The 15,119-nt window shown below is 39.9% G+C and overlaps 2 protein-coding genes and 1 non-coding gene across 4 annotated transcripts in view; 1 reads left to right on the top strand and 2 right to left on the bottom strand.

Annotated features, from left to right (window-relative positions):
- Positions 1–1,980: 1,980 nt before the first annotated feature.
- LOC146483275 (tRNA (adenine(58)-N(1))-methyltransferase catalytic subunit TRMT61A-like) lies at positions 1,981–11,498 on the bottom strand. Its single transcript, XM_085106471.1, has 10 exons — positions 11,353–11,498; positions 10,603–10,710; positions 9,733–9,895; positions 8,034–8,136; positions 6,622–6,719; positions 6,443–6,501; positions 5,707–5,794; positions 3,929–4,008; positions 2,532–2,618; positions 1,981–2,363 (listed from the first exon to the last, which is right to left on the bottom strand). Exons 1-10 carry the CDS (start codon positions 11,410–11,412, stop codon positions 1,995–1,997), a joined length of 1,215 nt encoding a protein of 404 aa, XP_084962597.1. The 5' UTR covers positions 11,413–11,498; the 3' UTR covers positions 1,981–1,994.
- On the bottom strand, positions 3,594–3,666 carry Trnag-gcc (transfer RNA glycine (anticodon GCC)). The gene has a single exon. It is a non-coding gene; the product is annotated as a tRNA-Gly (tRNA).
- An 88-nt stretch (positions 11,499–11,586) lies between the features above and the next one.
- Positions 11,587–15,119, top strand: part of LOC146483274 (dynein heavy chain domain-containing protein 1-like) — an 84,606-nt gene continuing 81,073 nt past the window's right edge. For both annotated transcript variants that reach the window (XM_085106337.1, XM_085106336.1), the window contains exons 1-2: positions 11,587–13,854; positions 14,546–14,802. In XM_085106337.1, coding sequence (XP_084962463.1) covers positions 11,767–13,854; positions 14,546–14,802 — 2,345 coding nt within the window. In that variant the 5' untranslated portion in view covers positions 11,587–11,766. The remainder of the gene's footprint in view (positions 13,855–14,545; positions 14,803–15,119) is intronic.

Below are 15,119 nucleotides of genomic sequence, written 5' to 3'. Positions count from 1 at the left end.
AATAAGTCAGATAAATACCTCGAACGTCGGTATTAATCCATATACATCCCTCGGGCCTACGGCCCTCGGGATGTATATGAATTAATACCTCCGTTCTCGGTATTTATCTCTTACATATAGAGAGATTGCTTTTTGCTCATCAGACTTTTTTTTTTTTTTTTTTTGGCGTTCTCGTTTGCAGTAGCTGTCATCGTTGCTAAATTCCCCATAATCGTTTTTGTGAGAAGTGTTCATGCAACCGCAGACGAATTGCACAACAACAACAACAACAACAACAACAAACAAACAATAAATTCGTTATTGTAAACTCCAGTCCCAACGAGGTTTTTGTAATTTTTCTAGATATTGTAAACACATTGTAATTCATTTTTAATGCGAGAATGTGGTGATTAAACGTCTTTTATTTATTTATTTAAACAAACAAACAAACAAACAAACAATACTTTGACGTCAAACGTCGTTTTGCTGACAGAACATATTACTACAAAGTCAATGTTCTCCCTTGAGAAACTCATATGGACAATATTTCAGTATCTCCGCACAGAGGCGTACAAATTGAGTATGGCTGGACACGTGACTTTTTAAGGTCCTTTAAAAAAGGACCTTAAAGGCGAGATTTGTATAGAATAAATTGAATTTATTTTTGCATGACATACATGTATTTGTATTATGTTGTCTCTATAAAATAAAGATAACTGTAAATTTGAGGTTTATTAATTAATCAAAAGCAATATTGTGCTTTATTGCGTTGAGGGTTAATAAAAGAGGTTTGATAGTAATGATGGTCGTAAAGACTTAATGGTCGTAAGAAAAAAAAATTAAAAAAAAATTTAAAAAAAACCCTGGTGATATGCTAAAGTGTCCTTTAAGGACGGTGTTTTTTTATTATTGAAATTAGAATTGTTCATTTGTCGGCAAATAATCGGAAAGAGCTGTGTATTTTCTAAGAAAGTTTCGGTTGAATGAAGAAGCTGAGCATTGAAGGGGATTAATTTCGCGTTTCGAAACTGTTTGGATGTGACAATAAAAAACCTAAAAAAGCTTCAACAGCTTATATTTCAGGGGGGGGGGGAGGGGGAGGGTGCTTATTATCAAAAGGTCTTTTACGTCTGTTATACAGAATTTTACAGTAGAACAATGGTTCTTCTGCGATAGAAGTTTGTTTCCACGCGAGCGAAGAATGTTGGACGTTTGGCGGCTAATTCTGCGATCGTTTGTTATCCTTTGTATGGAAACCGGGCTTTGCAGTTCTACTGAGGGGCGAGAACGAAGGCTGTTATGCGGATTCGCTACATCCCCCGAATGTAAGAGGGACATTTGTATCGAGAACGAGGTGACTCCGGTCATCTCTTTGCTGCTGTTTACATGTTTTCGTTCCCAGATGATTTCATCCCTGTTCTAAGCACTGGGATGAAACGAGACGAAATATTACATGTAAACAGTCTTCAAGGGATGCAAAATCAATGTTAACCCTGTTTTCACGTTCTCTTGTAACTTGAGCTTCTTTTTTGGAACCCAGTTCTCGGTGATCGGTTTGTTTTTTTCTCGTATAAGGACGATAAACCGTAGGTTCCGTGTCACGACACTTGTTCCCAATAATCTTTTGGACGTTAAAGGACTCACACACTGTTCGAAAACAGCAGTGGGTGTGGTCCCTGGTGTGGTGGTCTATCTCTAACTCTTATTTTATCAGTAGTTCACATTCATGCGTTGGTTGGGTGGGTGGGTAAGATCAAAATATGGACTGATAGCGGCTGCCAATGGCGCCTTTACATGCTGACGTTTGATCTCTCTCCACAGAAGAATTGTAAACCGCCATGGGACTATGTGATATGTGAGCTATATATTAAATACATTACCATTATCTAGTTTCCGGAGATTCGTTTCAAGAGCCTCGGATGAACACTGGTCGCAACACAATTTAAATGTCAAAACCAGGTTAAACTGGTTTTGCCCAGTTCCTGGAAAGTAACCTGCTGGTGCTAATACAAAATTTATTCGTTACCTTCTTCCTCCAACTTATTATCGTCATTCATATACTGCGCATAAAGTGTCGCGAATGTCAGATAACCCGTATGTCCAGTCATGTCCCTCAGCGGCCTGCCAGTCAAAATGTTCATTTTGTTGGCTTTCTGTGACATGACCGCTCTCACATTCCGCACCAGTCCTGTCGCCGGATCAGTGTCCGTGAATTTTGTACGAGGACTGGGCGCGGATGTTTCTGAGGTAAGTTTGCTTGAAATTTTACATTCGATTTCTTCGCTTTTGTCGGCTGGCTTTTCTTCGCCGCGATTATTTTCCGAGGAAGACTCCAAAATTATATCATCTGGATTCTTTGGATCATCTTGCAAGCTTGAAAGATTCTGTTAACACAAACAAAGCCGCGAAGATAAAAAAACGTAACTCACAATTCAGTCAGCCACGATTAAAAATTCTCGAAATGAAGAGAAGTTTGATGGATGTGCACTAACAGGAAACAACAAAAGGAAAAGGAAAGATATGCGTAACATAAAAACACAAAACTTGTTTACCATGTCACACGCTTCACTATCTTTCTCTCGTTTCCTCTTTCGAGACGATAACCTTGTAAATTCTTGTCCTGATAATTCATTGGCATCCTGGAAGACAGAATATAAACCCAGTTTAGCATTATACTTGTTGCGCAGGCGCGTTGGTGTACATGTCAACAGCAGTGACCTTCGATCGGGCTTTGGGTCGGAAGATCGAAGGATCGGGGGCTCGAGACTAGTTTCTCTCTGCATTGTCATGTTTTGCCTTTGACAATAAAATTGATTTCACATTACCTCTCTTCACCGGATTAAAAGTTAAGCGAGGTTTTCATCTCGCTCGTTGAAAATGGTTTTAAGAGCAAATTTCAAGCTAAATGTAAAGAAAAGTCTAAGTCAAAACTGAGAGCAAAAAATCTTTTTTCTCCGACCTGGCCTCTAGAATTCATACCCATTTTCAGACCTGGTTTGTAGAATCAATACCCGTTTTAGACGTTCAGGCCAAAGTGGTTAAAATCAATACCCTATTTCAGACCAAAAAGGCTCAAAAACCACACCCTTTGGAGCCACACATACTTATATTATAATAGCTTATATAGGGGAGTACCTCCACCCTGGCCTGTGATGGACTAGCATCCCGTATAGGGGACAATACTTAGCACAACTCTCAACAGTTTCTTTACGAGGTAGAAACCGGTTTAAGCTCCAATCGTGTGGAGCACCTTCGCAACAAAAGTGAAGGGTTTTCCGAAAACCACAGGAAGACCGGACGCTTCGCTTTGTCGCAGAATATTGACGCTAGACAAACTGTTATAATTAAGGAGGTTAGTTTCTAAAGAAACTGTAGTGCTGCGTCGATGAAGAGTGGAAACGAATGCTTGGTTTATCAACGGCGTTGATAAAGTAATTTGGTCACCGTAAAAAGATTCGGGTGCTGAAGTTTTGACGTTTCGAGCGTTAACCCTTCGTCAGAGCAAATTCGCTTTATGGGGGCCAAATTACCTTATCAACTCTCAAATAGAAGAAAGAGCCTCGCAGTTACTACGCAACTTAAGCAGTTGCGAAAAGGAAGCCTGAAAAAAATTCAGGCTTGAACGGGATTCGAACCCATGACCTCTGCGATGGCAGTGCAGTGCTCTACCAACTGAGCTATCAAGCCAACTGGGAGCTGGTCAGAGGTCATGGGTTCGAATCCCGTTCAAGCCTGAATTTTTTTCAGGCTTTCTTTTCGCAACTGCTTAAGTTGCGTAGTAACTGCGAAGATCTTTCTTCTATTTGATCTTTCATCCGCAGTTCAAAATATACTGTATGTTTCATATATTTACATTTACTTATCAACTCTGTTGATCAAACGAAACATTTGTCACTATATTAAATAAAAAATTCCTAAAGCTTAGTTAAGAGGAGACAACAATGCTTACATCAGGGCCCAGGTATGGCACTTGTAAGGGAACTGTTTTGACTTCAAACGTTCTGGACAGGCACTCCATCACCGTAATATCTAACAAAAACAAAAACCAAAATGAAATGTTAAATATGGCACAACGGCAACAGTCTATAAGAGGACTATAGACCTGTGTCGTTTCACCTTAAAAATCCATTGATTCTTAAATTTGTCAGAGCTTCTCATAAACAGCGCAATGAGCCAATCAGAACTCGAAGCAAGTACATGTCACTGGCGCCAAGCGCGGGAAAACGCGTGCGAGCAAGTCACAATTCGTTTTTGCTTCTCATTGAGTTGAGAAAGTGGCGCGAATTTTGCCAACCAATCACAGAGCTAAGTAAAGTAAAACCAAAGCCAATGAGAATTTGTAAAATGGCTCTAGATGCATTGCATGTCGTATCATACAAGAAACTCTCATTTATATCGTTTGTCTCTTTGTCGAACTAACGTCAAACAATTTTCCGTTTTTTACCAAGGACCTAAATTTTACAACTCCTTGTGTACCGAAATCGTCAACTCGTCCTCCTCTGTCTCCTTTAAGAAAGCACTTAAGGCGTTTTTCTGTAACAACTATAAGTAGTTTTCATACAAATGTGTTTAAGTATTAACTTTTCTTGTAGCTTTTCTTTTCGTATTGTATCCTTCCGTTTGACATTGTAATTGTATGAAATTGTAATTGTATCCGTCGTCATGTTCTTATCTTCTTTTTTGATTTCATCTTGTAAAACAATAACTGAGGAGACCTCATTAATATAAGCTTCATAATTTCCTTTAGGTCTCCTCGCCATTGTTACATCTATTTTTTCTATTTTTCTTTTATTTCATTATATTTGTGGTGTGGCAAAATAAATAATAAACTAAACTAGATGCCGATGGTAATTTCACGTTTGTATTAGCAAAGTTTGCGCCATTTTCTCAACCAATCCGGCATGTCTTGCTCGTACATGTTTTCCCGCGCTTGACGCCGGTTACACACATTTGCTTTGAATTCTGATTGGTTCATTGCGCTGTCTGCCTCTGTTGTGATTGGCCAGAGTTATTACTTTTGTTCAGGCTTTATGGGACTCAACTGCAAACCAACTCCAAAGGTCCGTTCACACGGCGTGATTTCAGCTGCGATTTGGGGTGCGATTTTTTCGGCGAACTCACGGCGACGCCAGATCGCGCGGTGTGAACGACCGGCGATTTTACTGCGATCTTACCTGCGATGGACCCGCGACGTCGCACGATCGTTGCAGGTGTTTTGAACATGTTCAAATTTCACTGTGATTTGGGTGCGATTTCTTCAGAAATCTGACAAGAAATTATGATGTCCTAGGTGTCCCCCCAAAGGAGATTTGCCAGTGTTTTGAAGATGGCGGAGAAAGGTGTTGATGCCAAAAAAAGATTTGGAAAACCCAAGAGGAGGAAATTTTGACAAGCAAATGAGGAAAATGTGAATATTTGTATAACACAAAATCAGACGACTACAAAAAAACCTCAATATTACGATCATTGCAGATGAGATCGCAGTCATATCGCCAGCCGTTCACACTTCGCGATTTTGGCGTCGCCGTGAGATCGCAGACAAAAATCGCAGCTGAAATCGCACCGTGTGAACGGACCTTAAGACTTGCGAGACATATTGTTGCTTCCCCTTGTGTCCACAGGATACCCAACTATTCTGGTGATCCACAGACCCATTGACATACAATAACATAGAAATTTTCAACGGTTGCAGACATGTTCCAGATGTACTGAGCTGTATATGTTTACCTCTAAATCCACAAGACCTCAAAGATTCACACGTCCTTTGGACTTGTTCAATACACGGTGAAAATGAACAAAGTCTTCCGCCTTCTGGCTGATAAAAAAACAAAAGACAAACCTCATTCAGAAGAACACCAAAATGAACTACTTACTCCAATAGTAAAATATTTTTGGCATGTTACAGTACTGTAGGCGTTATTGCTGCTTGCACAAGCAAAAAGATTTCCATAGGGCTTTGAGAATGTTTTAACATAACAACATCTTGAAAAGGAAAACTAGAGGTTAGCCCTTTGACGTTTCCCTAACTAAAAAGGTTAAAAAGATACAAAGCTATTGACATCTTTTTTGAGAACTTTTTGACAGCTTCATTTTGAACCATCCAACCAAATCTTAGGACTGCGAAGGTGGAGTTCCTAGTTTGACACATTGATCCCACAGAGTCCTCACTACCTTCCTTGTCTGGATTATCGTCATCATCATCGCCATCATCATCATCATCATCATCATCATCATCATCATCATCATCATTGTCATCATCATCATCATCATCATCATCACAATCTTTACCACTATCATTTTCATTGTGACCATCTTCACCTCATTACAATATATAAACGTAACAGTGTACATGCAGCATTGCAACACCAACACCAACATTCTAATCACTACAAAAGTTTTTTATTGTGAGAAATTTAAAACGAATTGCCGACAACCCTACAACTACAGTGTAAGGGTAACTTACTTTGAGAGCTTCTTGGCTTGACTGTATGGCATCCCACGGCGCAGGCAAATCAAGAAACACTGCAATCAAAATGGTTTAATATTCGTTAGTCTCTTTAACACTCATCCACGATAAAAATTGGAATTCCAGTTTTCAAGAGTAATGTACATGCAAGGTTTATTTTCCTTCATTTAACTAACCTGCATCAGCTACGTGAGTGAGGCCAAATCCTTCTTTGCAGACATCGCGGCACTGAACAGTTACTAGGTGGCCAATCTTATGATTCTCAAATTCTTTCCTGTAAAATGAAACAGACATATATGTTGTTGAACTAGCATGAGGTCCGTATTGGAAAATTATTGGTCGAGTTGTTCGGTTTCGTAAGTTTATGGACCAATGCAAGCTGAAGGCGAGGTCCGTAAACTTGCAAAACAAAATAATGCGACCAGATTTTATTACATAGACTTTTCTGCTTGTTGCTTCAAGTCTGCATGAAACTTGATTAATATGTTTTTAAAAGCAGTCTGAGAAAAGGTGCAAGAAAGTAAAACTCCTACTTGATGCTTTGAACGGCTCCTACTTCATAAACTTCATTTAAAACATTTTTTTTCAAACAGGCGTTGTAATACAAGTGGTCCATCTCAGCGGTTTGTATTGGAAAATTCAGACCACTCAAGGAGCCAATCACAATGCTCCTTTTCAGTGGACACCGCTTCAGCTGTATAATAAAGATGAGTATTAAAGGGGAAGTATCATGCTAATTTGATGTCATTTCAAAACCCCAAAATGTTTGTCTGTCAACAGAAACAAAAAAGTAATTGTCTAGTTTTGTTATAAATTATCACCCCAATGCAATTAAACTATTGATTCCTGCCTTTGGCCAGAGACAGAGTAAGTCAGAATGGATATAAACTTGAAAAATGTTAGGCTTATGTTTTTCAAGTTCTCGCATTTTTGTTCCCAGAATGTGCTAGGACAGATCACAAGTTGTTCCTTTCACGAATTGAGTTGATTTCTTTCTAGGGGGGGGTGAATAGGGGTATGTAAATCCGCCGATCCGCTAAAATTAATGGCTGAATCCGTCGATCCGCTCAAAAAATCAACTAAATCCGAATTCGCAAATTGTTTCCCGCGTTAGATGATACGCGAGATACAAAGCGACTTCATCACGGCAATCACGGGCTCGTCACGCTTAAGTGCGTTACTATTTCTAGTCATTTTCTCTACTGCGTAACATCCGGCACATAAGATTTCTGGGGGAGCGTTGAGATCCACGATCCCGGGACGATCCGAACTTCCTAACAACCAAAATCCAAAATCCGGGCCCAAAAACTGGATAAAACCGCGATCCGCTGTGATCATAGGATCCGCAGATCCGTTATAATTTCGCTCTGAATCCAGAATCCGGGCTAAAATATTTACCAAATCCGCCGATCCGTAGACCTATTCACCCCCCTCCTTTCGTCTCGTTGTTCTAGAATTATTTTGTAGCTAAGAGGTCAAAAACCCCATGGCACTTCCCCTTTAAATGAATGACAAACACATGCAGATAGTGAATTTCACCAGTCACCAGTTCTCATTAAATACCCTGAATGTATACAGATCATCTCACCTTGCTATTTCTGCTCTTTCTGCATGAAATTCAAATGTGTGAAGGTGACCGGAAGGAGCAATGGTGCGGATTAAAGAATGAGACATGGACCCGCTTCCTGTGCCTGTAAATGTTCAAGTAGATAGAAAAATCTCATTTCACGATACCTTTCCCTATTGATGCTGATTATAAACACATCAATATCTTTAGAGTTTAGAAAGGAACCTTTTTCACTGAGCACTGCAATAGACCCTTCTCCAAAATGGCGGCAACAGATTTGAACGAGTTAAAATTGAACTGAATGAAATTTAACTGATACCAGCATGAGAAAGAGCACCTTTACTTTAGTAACCTTGCAAAGTTTCAGCATATTTGGTGCTATATTAGCTTTGGAAATGTAAGATGAAATTTGACAAATTTACAGACATCTGTATGACAGGGGGTATACATCATACCCCCAGTCATACAAACGTCTGTAAATTTTTCATTTTTCAACTTACATTTTCTCAACTGATATTACACCTGATATGCTGAAACTTGCAGCATTACTAAAGTAAAAGTGCTCTTTCTAGTGCTGGTATACGTTTTTAATTTTAACTTATTTCATTATACTACTAGAAATACGTGACTCGCAAAACCTCGCGAAGCGGGGGCTGGGTGGAAAGCCCTCTTTACTCGTATTGTAGCATCAAACGAGGAGATTAAGAGGCGCATAAGAATTTTTTTTTGATGAGCATGGTGTTTTCGTAGTTCCACGGGCTAGTTTGCGGTTGAAAATCTATTTCTGACGCGACGTAATGTACAACGGGCGTGCAGCGCTGTCGTGTTCGATGAATTTATTTCCCACGGAAAATTATTGACCGCGGCCACAAAACGTGTAATTTCTTTAATGCACTCTTTCACAAAAAAGATTTCTAAAAGAAAGGGAAAAGATTCTGGAGAGATAGTTCTGTGTCCAGTGAATATTGATGAACATTGCAGTTGAAATTTGATCATGCACGCATATTTTTTTCCATGTATGCAAATTTTGCTCCAGACAACGCCAGACAGTCTGACGTCATTGTGCGGACACCTTCAAAGATATAAACATATATAGACATATATAAATATATTTTTCGCTCGAATTCGCGCGGCTTAGCTCCGCTCGGGCCGGCTTGGCCCGACAAATTTATTAACCTCGCTACGCTCGGGCCTTCGGCCCTCGCTTCGCGAGGAATTACATTGCACTATTGTCATTGTACGCTTACATTGTACTCTTGAGATGAAGTAGAGGAGGAGGAACAGTATTGTCACGCTCCAGAAAAACAATCATTACGGATGAATATATCACAGTGACTATGAACCACAGTTTTAAGAAAATGCCATGAAAACCCATGAATCCTGCAAAATTAAATTTCATAGCTTTATTTGAGGCCATGAATTTTCCACGTAGCATCGTGTTTTATGGCCTATGAAAGTGGGCCATGAAAATGGTTGTATAAGCAGGACATTGATTTTATGGGCTACAAATATTCCATAAAAATCACAACAATGCATTTCCTTGCAAGGAGTCTATAATGGTTGGTTTTGAGGTTACTGATTTCATGGGCCATTCATGAATGGTCCATGAAACGCATCAAAAGACATTTTATGGCCCATCAACTACTTAAAAAATATTAATAATAATTTGCACTGCCTTGTTCCGCACAGTATTTTAGCATGCAGTCCCAATAATGCTTACCTGACTCTATGACTACAGATCCTGGTTTGAGTGCCAATTGTAAGATTACCATACTGATATCTGTAGTGTAAAGAATCTGGGTCCTGTGTCGTAGATTTACTGTCCACAGTTCAGGTGTTGGGTGAAGAAGATAAACCCAACCTTTTCTGTTCAGTGAATACATCTGAAAAGAAGAGAATTGGTGTGATTCAAACTAAAACAACATTAGAAAAAAAAAAAAGATTCCAAAATAGAGAATAAGAGGCCTAGAAATCTCAAAAATGGTCATGAAATTTACCACATTTTTGCACACAGGCAACTGTAATCATTGCTGTACAAAACGCTTGTGAATTTAGCATTAATTAAGCTCAGAAATATGTGTAATATTAGTTATAAAGGGTTTTGACAAAGTCAAAGTCAAACTGCAGCACTGAACTGGGATCCAACAAGCGCAAGTTTTAAGCAATACTGTGCAATATGATTGGATGAATCTCTTTGTATAGAGAGCAATGTCTAAGGATACATTGTACATGAACATCCTCTTCGGAGAGGGGTCAAGTTAAGGGGACATTAAAATTCAACATTACATTATTAATATTTTATTTGATTCCCTGAGACTCGGCGTTATATGTGGTTTGAGTTTGTTGTTGGCTCTTGTTCTTGCTCTGAGAGGTTTTTCTCCATGTACTACAGTTTTCTCCTTTCCTTAAAAGCCAAGACTTCTAAATTCCAATTGATCTGGACAGTGTCCCCAATTCATTGCTCCTTGCTAAATACACAAAAAGTGATTTATTTATTTTTTTATTCAGACCATTTAAAGGATTATAGTGTCCATTAGCCAAGGTCAGACTGCATGGTGTCGACCTTAAAGAATAAATACAGGCTCTATACCTTTGTTCCAAATCTTTTTCCTATCATGCCAGAGTGTGGCAGTGCACCATATTTTGTTTGATGAACCTTCCCTGGTGTTACTGTCAGTGCCTGCATTGAGTTATGTCCCTGAAAAATGTAGGATAGTTAATGTGACATGTGTGCACAACTCACGGGGGAAGGGCGGGTGTCCCCCCCCCCCCTCCCCGAATGCCTCATTCTTAAAATCCTGACTCCATTTCAGACCGGAACACAAAAATGTACATGTCATTTTCCATACTTTGATCAGTTTTCAGACTTTCCTCTTTTCTTGTGTATGTACATATTGTTGCATAGAGCAGCTAGCACGAAGCTCTCAGAATGTCGTTTCTGATTGGTTAATATAAACTTTGCTTCCATTGCAGTGGTTGCAAGGATGATGAAAGAAAACAATATGATATCATTGGCTAGTTTGACAATGGCATAGCATTTTAATGATTTCATTGGCGAGACACTTGACAGCTTTTATTCTGTACTGATGAGTTTCTCTAAGATAGGAAAACTACTCGCCCCACTGTTTGCGGGTTAGAGTTAGTTTGTAGCCTGCAAAGTGACCTGGATCATGGAGAGTAGGTCCCTTCAACAGCTTTAAAAATAGGCCGAGAAGAACAAAGAAAATAACGTTGGCAGTATACCTGAAAGGGAAACAATAGCAAATATATAATCGATCAAACATTCAAACGTGCAAAACATCGAAACATTAAAATAGAAGTGTACAAAAATGGCACTTACTAAGAAAATAATCACAGTATCACCCTCCGAAATCCTTTCCTTGTATTCATAAAAACTCATGATTTGATTCCTCTGGTAATCACTGGGGGAGATTGTAAAGAAAATGAGACAAACTTTTCAAATTTCTGATTTTTCAAGATGGCTGCTTTTCATGAGCAAACCCGCTGGGCTTCTGTTCCGACTGTACATGGAAACTATGTTGAATGCTGGGAATTTTAAACAGTTGCTAGCGCGAAAAGTACACAAATATGGCGGATTTTGGTCGGAAATTTTACGGAATTCGTTGAATTTTGTGGACCATATTAAACGGGCATGGCTACATTTGAGCTGACTTTGTCCTTTAACAACAGGAAGAAGCAGCGCTAGACAAATGGCAGAGGAAAATGATCAACGTTAGTTTGAAAACTTTCCAAAATGTCAAATCAGTCGAGTGAAGTTGATGTGGCCTTTTCGCAGCCAAAACTTCCAGTAATCGGGGAATCGAGAAATTTGGTTTCACAGCCTGAGATCATCACTTCTGCAGATTTAAATGGGGACAACGATCAAGAAAAACCTGTTGTACTGCGGCCTAGGAGCAGCGGTGAAATGGAGGATAACGATGTTAAGCTCTTGCTCCATCAGGTTTCACGGAGCTTTGTCAACGCTTTGCAGCAAAACACGAAAAAATCTTGGCATCATCTTTACGACGTTTTGGAGATTATCAAACCCTATGCACATTTCCTTACTGGAATTCCGCAAATGACTCATTATGTGAAACGTGCTTGCGAAAAGATCAAAGCAAGAGAGGACGAGACTGAATTGAGCTTTGTGCAAGAAAAACTTGCATCTGTTTTTCCTGCTGAGTTTTCACTCGCCCAGGAAGACACCAAACAACTCAATGCTCCATTCCCGCCAGGATCTGAAGTGGAAAGCCTCTTCACTCCAAGGAGCCATCACTGTCTATGGCCTAAGGGAGTGTGGGTCCCCCGTGGGGAGCCATTGTTTCCAGGGGGTAGGACATATGTCTTTGATAAATCAGATGGGGATCTGAAGGGTTTTGGTCCCAAGCCATTGTGTTTGGAAGATCTTAAAAGATCTCTTCCAGGAGTAGTGCGAGAGATAGCTATCAGGGAAGCAACTTTGGGAGGTTCCCGGGGAACAACAATGCTTGCACTTGGTACAGATTTGCCACAAACACGAGTACCCACACCACCGTCAATTCCAAGAAGATCACCAAGCCTTCCTGTCATCAAATCACCAAGCTCAGAGGCAGGGCGAATGTCTCAACTCAGTGAAGTAAAGAAAGCTCCTAAGCCAAAGACTGGAAGAGAAGTTGTAGAGAATTTTGTAAAGGGGCATTTTCTTGGAGAAGTAAAGTTTGCCTTTTTGAATGTTGCACCATCAGTGAGATATGATCCATATAATCTTGTGGTTGTTCCTGAAGACAAAGTGAATCCAGAGCATTATGTGATTTCATCGCACTGTGTTTTGCATGTGAATCCTCATGGGCCATCTGAATCACAGTCATTAGCTGAATGGTACAGAGAAGCATGTTTGTTCAAAGCCATATCAAGTATTGGCTTCTTCAAAAACTTTCTTGTGACTAAGATGTTCAGGAAGTGGAAGGACATCAAGAAATTCAGTCAGTTCCTCAAAGTGGAGGCAGAAATTGAGAGGTCTCTCATTGCAAATGTCCCTAGTTTTGGATCAGCATTACTAAGAATCTCAAGCCTTCTACAAGACCTGGAAAAAGTCACCTTCTTTCCATTTCAGGTCAATTTTTCATACAGCTTGGAAGAGTTTGAAGACACAATTTTTAGAACTTGTGATACTGGATACCAATACATGGAGAAGTTTTTCAGATACTGCCAAATAATTGTCAACAAAACACAGGAGAGCTGCTTTGAATATCTGGAGTACTGCGAAGGCCAAGTGAAGAACCACCGCCATAACTATCAAGAATCTCTTGCCGTTGCTAAAAGAAAGAGAGCAATTAGACAACATAACCTAAAGCTTGCTCGAGATGAAGTCAAGCGACTTGGTACTTTTGTGCGTTTGGTGGATCACATCATTGTCTCGAATCTCTTGACTTTAGTCAAGAAAAACATTTCTGAATTTGTTCATGAAACAATGCCTGGTCCGATACCAGAGAGGGATGGACTCTTTACAGCTGATATGGTCTTTGGGGATGACCACAAACTGAAGCTGTCCCCCTCCGTGAAGCAGTTTGCGCATGCAGTAGATGTTGCTGTGAGAAGCATCATCAGTGCTAGCTGCAATCTTTCGCATGCTATGGAGCTGGGAACCGAAGCTCAAGCATTTCAGGAGAAGGGAGAGAATGAGATTGAAGAAGAAGCTGAAGCTGATGGCCAGAATTTAAATAGCGTCACAGTTCAAAGTACTTCTCTGAAAGAAAGTAGAAAAACTGGAGGTGATATTGAAAACCTCATATATAGTATGGGGAAAGATTCGGAAACAGTGCTGACAGGACAACAACCAGTGTCTTATGCAGCAACAATCATGGTAAGAATACAGGAGAGATTGACTTACATGTAAAAGGTGGCTGTCCCTTTCAAAAGTTGTTGGGGACTGGGTCAAGCTCAATACAGTCCAATAAATAATTACACAACAAATAAGAAAAGGAAAAGAAAAAAATGACAGATGCAGGCAGGATCAGGCTGCGACAGTGTGAGCTAATTGCTACAGAACTACATTAAAATATGGCTATAGGATAAGATTATACGAATAAAATGAATTAAGATGAGCTAGTCACCTGTAGAAACAACACTTTATGTTCCTTGTTAGGTTGCTGGTTAACCTGCGAACACAGACGTATTTCCGGCTGTCGCTTCTCTCCGCTGAAAAATAATGGCGGAGAGAAGCAACAGCTGGAAATCCATCTGTGTTCACAGGCTTAGTTGCCGTTAGGTTGTGTAAAGTACATACAGACTTGGAGGGTCAAGGTTGGTCAAGGTAGCTAGTATGTAGTAACATTTATTTAGTAATTCCTTTGAATGAATTAAGTGAACAGTTATTAATGGAGAGACCAAGATATCAGACTAAGGTATTCCGTAGTCTAGTTGTTCTATTCCAAAAAGATCTTTGAAATGAGGTAGACGTACACTTTCTTATACATGTAGAAAAGAGGGTTATACTGCAAGTTTCCAACCCTGATATCTGGTGGATACTTGAGTCTAGATACTGTGTTTTACAGACCCATCATGCAGAAGAGCCAGACACTCGCAGTGATAGCTCGGCCACCCGGACAGATGGTGAGATTCATGAAGACCTGGATGGGTTGAATTCTGATCTTGCGAGTGCAAGAGACATGACAAGACCTATGACACAAGAACTGTGTTTTCACCAAGATCAGAATGGAGGCTTATTGGTGGAAGGGCAGCGGTTTCATGATTTTGCAATTGACAGGACCCCTCTGACAAAGGAAAAACTGATGCAAATTATGTACAAGAAGTAAGTTGTATCAACAATATTATTTTTTACAAATATAAATCGAAGGTCCGAGGGCATAACCGCCTTATGTCGAATTTTAGCGCGGCTTTCGATTTCGCACGGATTTGTCCGAATTTTGGCTCTCCCTGGCTTGGAAAACATTTCGCGGTTTTACAATCGTGGACAAAACTCCTTGAGAAAACCAAACACGAACAGAACAAAAACCACTTGCTTACTTCTCCCTCCCACCCCCTCCCCCTATGCAATGAGAACCGAACACAGACAGCCAAAAAACCACTCACTTACTGTTTCTCCCTTCATAATTCTACAACTGTTAC

This window comes from Pavona decussata, unplaced genomic scaffold (genome assembly GCF_977016875.1).
Source record: "Pavona decussata unplaced genomic scaffold, jaPavDecu1.1 SCAFFOLD_40, whole genome shotgun sequence".
NCBI lineage: Eukaryota > Metazoa > Cnidaria > Anthozoa > Scleractinia > Agariciidae > Pavona > Pavona decussata.
This window is presented reverse-complemented; position numbering and strand designations above follow the sequence as displayed.